Here is a 5,808-nt window from a genome sequence, read left to right on the forward strand (position 1 = left end):
TGTTGTACAATTTTGCATTTAAAACTAAAATAAAAGACGATTTTGGCACCGCTGACTTAAAAAATATGAAAACAGTTTATCCAGATGATCTTAAACCACTATTTAGAGATGAAGTCGGTGATGGATGTTTACAATCGAGATTACAGGATTTTAGTTGAATTTACTTGTCCAAATTTTCTTTATTATTTGCTTGGTCATCTTACCACTTACATTAATAATAAATAACAATTACAACCCAAATAAGGAAAAGGATATCAAACATCTGCTTATAAGGCTTTTATCTCTTTTGCCTGCTATACAAATAACTTTTGGGCTTAAACAAAAAGAAAAAGCTGTTTTCTGCCACTTTGACCTCCAAAATGTCACCAGAGTGTGTTTTGATCCACCTGAAGGCCTTACTCTTGCTGAGTGTGAACACATGACCGTATAGGCTGGGGTTCTTCCCTCTTCAGGTCCACACCTCCATGGGCATCATGGCCTCCTTGGACCCGATGGGAGGAAGCAGGTTCTCCTCACACAGGAAGTCGAGAGGAAACTGGACCAGGAAGCCGCGGATCTTCTTCAGCTTCTCCTGAGCTCGCGCCGGGTCCTCGGTGCACAGACCGGGCACGGCCAGGAAGCCCTCCAGATCCAGAATGTTCCGCACGTCAGAGGACGGTAGGCTGCGGAAAACCTGGAGAAGAGAAGGAGGAACAAAACTTCAAAATTATTCAATTCTGACAATACATTCCTGACAACAAATCCGTTTTTTAAACAATGTTGGACTTATACATTTTATACATTTATTATAACATTATTTTGTTCTGAAAAACAGATGAACCTTGCTGTTAGTAAATAATGCTTTTTTTAAAAATAATAACAAAAACATTGAAATACAAAATAGAGTAAAATTAGGGAAATGGAAAATAAATAAAAAAGGTGGTGATGGGGAGTTGTAATAATGCCTTGAGTCAAAAACACACACAATAATCAAATAGATATCTTTTAAGCACAAATTGTTGTTGCAGAGTAGACAGTATTGTTCCTAAGGCACAAGTGTTCACATTCAAATCCTTCATTTAGTAAAAACAGATATAAAAAGAGAAATAAAACATAAATATGATAAAAAAAATCCGACACACCTTCTGGTAGACGGTGGCGTTGCGAGCGGAGGTGGCCGTCCACACCTCTTTGAAGAACGTCTCGCTGATGGGGTCCGACACGTCGATGGAGGGGTCCGTGTTGGCGCCCAAAATCATCCTGACAGAGAGACAGAGGCACAAAAAACTGAAGGAAACGCTGAGATACTGCTGGATATCTGGCAGCAAGCAGACACGATGAGGAAATAACATTGCTACTTAAACATTTAAATGTAATAATAATTAAGCAAATTAATGAAAACATGAATAAAGACATTTAAAAAGCAGGATTCAGGATGTTTTCAGTACCTGAAGCACTCGAGGCGCAGCTGCAGGGCGTATTTTCCCGCCTGGTACTCCTGCCCGTCCATAACCGACGGCACCATCTCCGAGTCCTCCACGATAACCGCAACCTCGCTGTCCCTCTTTCCCAGCATGCTCCTGTCGTTGATGTTTGCAGAACCTGCCGAAACACAAAGAGAGAAAACAGGATAAATCACAGAGTGTCCTCCAGCAGGTGGCGCTGCTGCACCTCATCTCAGACCACAGGGTTAAGATCATACAAAAATACAGGAAATGTAATACTGCATTATTATTTTCTGTGGGAAAAAAACTCTTTCACTTATAATATAGAAAAAAAGTGTCTGTACATTAAAAACATTGTTTAAAATCGAAATGTATTACTCCAAAATCCGTCGACACTTATAAATTAAAAGGCATGAACATGAATGATTCTTCATTATATCTTATAGCTATGTTTAATGGTATCGAAGTTTGTACCAGAGATGGACCAATTATTATTGATTTTCACATACTATATTTCCACATAATATTATAAAATGTGTGAGATTTGTAACTTCTCAAGGTTTATTAAATGTTCTAAAGTCATAGTGTGAATATCTTTCTTAACATTGTTTATTTTATTTTGTCCCTGCCTCGTACTGGCATCTTTGTGGGAGGAGATAAAAAAAACAGGTTCAGCTAAAGTTAGTTTTACCTCTCAAGGTCTTTGAAAATGATCTTTAATCAAACAATCTGAGAAGTGTAAGTAATTCAAAAACATGCAACAAGTAAAAGGGTCACAAGCCAAAAAGACCTAACCAGCAAACCTATTTTTTGTAACATCTTGTGGTTCCTTTTATCTGCAGCTTTCAATCTCCATTACTGAATATTTTTAACACGAGTGGCGCCGCGGAAACTGAAACCTGTCCCAGCTTTTTTGCTACTTCCTGCTTTTAACATTTATTTTGTCATTTTCCTTCTGTGCCTCCTCTAAAATAACAAGATGTCCATTTATCTGTCCCTCTGCAGCTCCTGTTTCCCTCTCCTCTATTATACATGTACAGTGCCGTGTCAGGGGAATATTCCTTACACCTGTCATCTTTTAATCTTGTAATGGAGAAATGTAAGAAGCAGCAGAAGGTTTGGGAGAAATACCGATGATGACGGTGTTGTCGTCTGCGATGAGCATCTTGCTGTGGACGTAGATGAGCTCCGTGACCAGCTTCCCCTCCAGCTCAGCGTGAGTCCTCAGACCAGCAATGGAGATGTAGTTCATCCACTGGTCTCCCACTGCAAACACACAAATAGTTCTCAAAAAGAGTGTGTTGGCTTACAAATTATATTTTATTTTAACACTCAATGTAGGGCATGATGAATTGTCAAAGCTGCAAAAAATAAGGATATTAGACATTTAATAAAAAATATCAATAAACAAAATATTACATTATAGATTTGAATGTGTATGTGAGATTTTTAAATGATAATTAAAAAAATAAATGAATAATACATCATTTTTATATCATGATAATAAAACAAATGTAACAACAAATACACATTTATTATATATTGCAATTCTCAATGGGTATGTAAGAATGTTTTAAAGATTTAAGCTTAAAATGAATATCGATATAACATTGATAATCCATCATTCCTAAAATAATGGTAGCATAACATTTTTAAATAAACAAAATATTATATTCAATATTCCATTTGGTATGTGACATTATTTAAACGTCTAAATAAAAAAATCCTTAAATAATACTTCTAAAACAAGTTAAATACAATCTGAAAAATGTAATTTTATATTCAATATTTCCATCCAATACATTGAGGATCATATTTAATTAGGCGGTTTATTCACTGATAGCTATTTATTGTAATGAAATAAAAGAGGAGCTGGGTGTTTTGCCTTTTTTTAAATGGCTGCACTGTACATACAGCCTGTACAACATGGACCAATCAGCTGTGAGTCGCTAAGAGTAAACAGGAAGTTACTTACTCTCTTTGTGTAGCTGTGAGATGATGGAGTGCTCTCCTCGGTTCATCGTCCTGCAGACAGAGAGGAGCATGAGATCCACATTCCTCACTACACACACCTGAGTGTGTCACTGTGTTTGCATAGGGAGTGTTTACCCAGGATTGCAGACAATGAATGGGAAGTACACACACACATACACATCATTAAAACACTTTTGCCCCCCCATCATTAAAACACTGTTTTTTTTAATTAAGCTTTGAAACAAGTTTATTGATTGTTCTTATTAAATTAACTTTTTTTAATTCAAGCAAATTCGATGCAAATGCAGCAACATTTACTGTTGTACAATAAAGGCAGCAGACACATTTATTTATTCACACACACACACACACACACACACACACACACACACACACACACACACACACACACACACACACACACACACACACACACACACACACACCAAAGTGTGGCTATAATCTCTTTAACCGGGATTTAACCCTAATCAAGGAAACTCAGGCAGCAGGTGGGTTAGTGGCAGCTGCATTATCTGTCTTACACACTCATTCACAGACCTGTAGTTGAAGTGCATGATGGCCTGGAGGGCCGTGCCTCCTCCGGTGCTGATGTCTCCCTCGAAGCCCGGCAGCAGAGGCGTCACCAGGTACACTCTGTACTTTTTACCCTCCCTGAAACAGTTGACAGCACACACAGAGAGGGAGACATTTTAAATATACTGATGTGTTTTATTTATGAAACATGTATTCAGAAGGTGGATGGAACCAACAACAACTGATCAGATGCTAATTTACGATTATAATAGCAGATCAGTGTTTTTAAAATGTTTACAAAGTTGCAGCTTACATTTTGTTGGATTGGTGCAATGGAAAATCTAAAATACTGCTCAAAGTACTGTGTAACTGAGTCATGTTGGGACAGGAGGACAAGATCATGACATACTGCCAAAGGAAACATATACACACTGTGTATAGTGTCAGTGAAGGTAACATGTTTACAAATGTAAGATTCAATGTTTGAGTTGGAAGCCGTCATTATTAACAGTGCCTTTCATTTAGATCTTAAAGAAGTTTAACCGGGTACTCAACAGATTTTAACATTGAAAAAAGGAGTTTGGTGTATAAAATGTGTGTTGATAACACCTTTTAAACAAACACATTTTTGGCATTTTAACAGTGCAACATCTTGTTACTGACTGATACCATCTGTGGCTCATGTGATGTATTAGTCTGGCTCAAATCTCCTTCTGTCAAGAGTATTTTATGAGGCCGTTTGGGATGTTTAGGAGGCAGACTCTTCAGTTTATCCGAGCTGAGCATGAAAATATAATGAGACTAAATAAATACTGTGAACTTTAACAGTTTTACAACCCAAGAGATGAAAATCCTGAGAAAGGAGTGAATAAAAGCAGAAAGTCATTTCCCCAAAAGGGAGTTGGTTTCAACACTTTAAGCTTTTTCCTTTAAATTAGATTACACCGAGAAAAACATTTATAAAAGGATTGTTTATTCAACCAAAGTTTCAGGAAGAAATCCGGTCAGGTTTGTGTTTTCCTGCGTTTTGTGCAGGATGTGTGTGCTCTGATAAGACATAACATAGACAGAGCCATACAGAAGTTTACAAAGTGTGTGTAAATTAAATGTAATATCTTTTTGAGTGTGTTACCTGAATGCTTGGATGATGCGCTGTGCAATAGCATCTCCTATCTTGTTGAACACGTGTCTGTTGTCTGAACAGCTGATGAAAAACTGATTCTGAAAAACAAGCAAAAAAACACATCTATTAACACAGTGGTTCCCAACCTTTTTTCCCAAGAGCCCCCCCAAATGACTCCTGTTGGAAGTTGGGGGGGCGCAACGGCGGGTAATTCAGTTTCAAAGTCTCAAAAATGCTACAACTACTGTCACAAACTGGATGAATGTGAAGTATTTTGTTAAAGGAGGATGAAAGCGTAATTAAGGAGCACTATTGGAGTGACTTTGATGGTTATTGGACTCAGGATTCATTCATTTGGATTCCCGCTGTATGAAGAAATTAAAGGACGACGCAAGTGGAAACAATTCACAAAGGGATTAAACCGTTTAAAACACATGCTCAAAGTAAGCCGGATTTTGCCGATGTGTTTATGTGGATTCAAAAGTTGTAAATAATCTACAAAATGGAGGAGACCGATCTGATCGGAGCAACTGTGACAAATAATCCAACTGAAACCGGCATGGACAATGACTATGGTTTAGAAATACGCTTATCCAGAAAAACCTGGTTTGGACACTTTACGGGCAGAAGAAACATTTCTATTAAAGAAAGAATTATACATTGCTGTCTTTTTATGCCTTTAATAGCTAATAACTTGAATTTTTATTCAAATTAATTAATCAATTATTATTTATTTTGTTTATTGTAATAGTA

General features: G+C 37.2%; 1 protein-coding gene across 1 annotated transcript in view; it reads right to left on the reverse strand.

Annotated features, from left to right (window-relative positions):
• Positions 1-421: 421 nt before the first annotated feature.
• Positions 422-5,808, reverse strand: part of LOC104960175 (phospholipase D1) — a 14,668-nt gene continuing 9,281 nt past the window's right edge. Inside the window, exons 13-19 of the mRNA XM_010788151.1 lie at positions 5,065-5,153; positions 3,957-4,070; positions 3,400-3,449; positions 2,556-2,690; positions 1,428-1,581; positions 1,122-1,239; positions 422-673 (exon numbers count right to left, since the gene is read on the reverse strand). Coding sequence (XP_010786453.1) covers positions 449-673; positions 1,122-1,239; positions 1,428-1,581; positions 2,556-2,690; positions 3,400-3,449; positions 3,957-4,070; positions 5,065-5,153 — 885 coding nt within the window. The 3' untranslated portion in view covers positions 422-448. The remainder of the gene's footprint in view (positions 674-1,121; positions 1,240-1,427; positions 1,582-2,555; positions 2,691-3,399; positions 3,450-3,956; positions 4,071-5,064; positions 5,154-5,808) is intronic.

Source organism: Notothenia coriiceps, unplaced genomic scaffold (genome assembly GCF_000735185.1).
Source record: "Notothenia coriiceps isolate Sejong01 unplaced genomic scaffold, NC01 NC01_scaffold00031603, whole genome shotgun sequence".
NCBI lineage: Eukaryota > Metazoa > Chordata > Actinopteri > Perciformes > Nototheniidae > Notothenia > Notothenia coriiceps.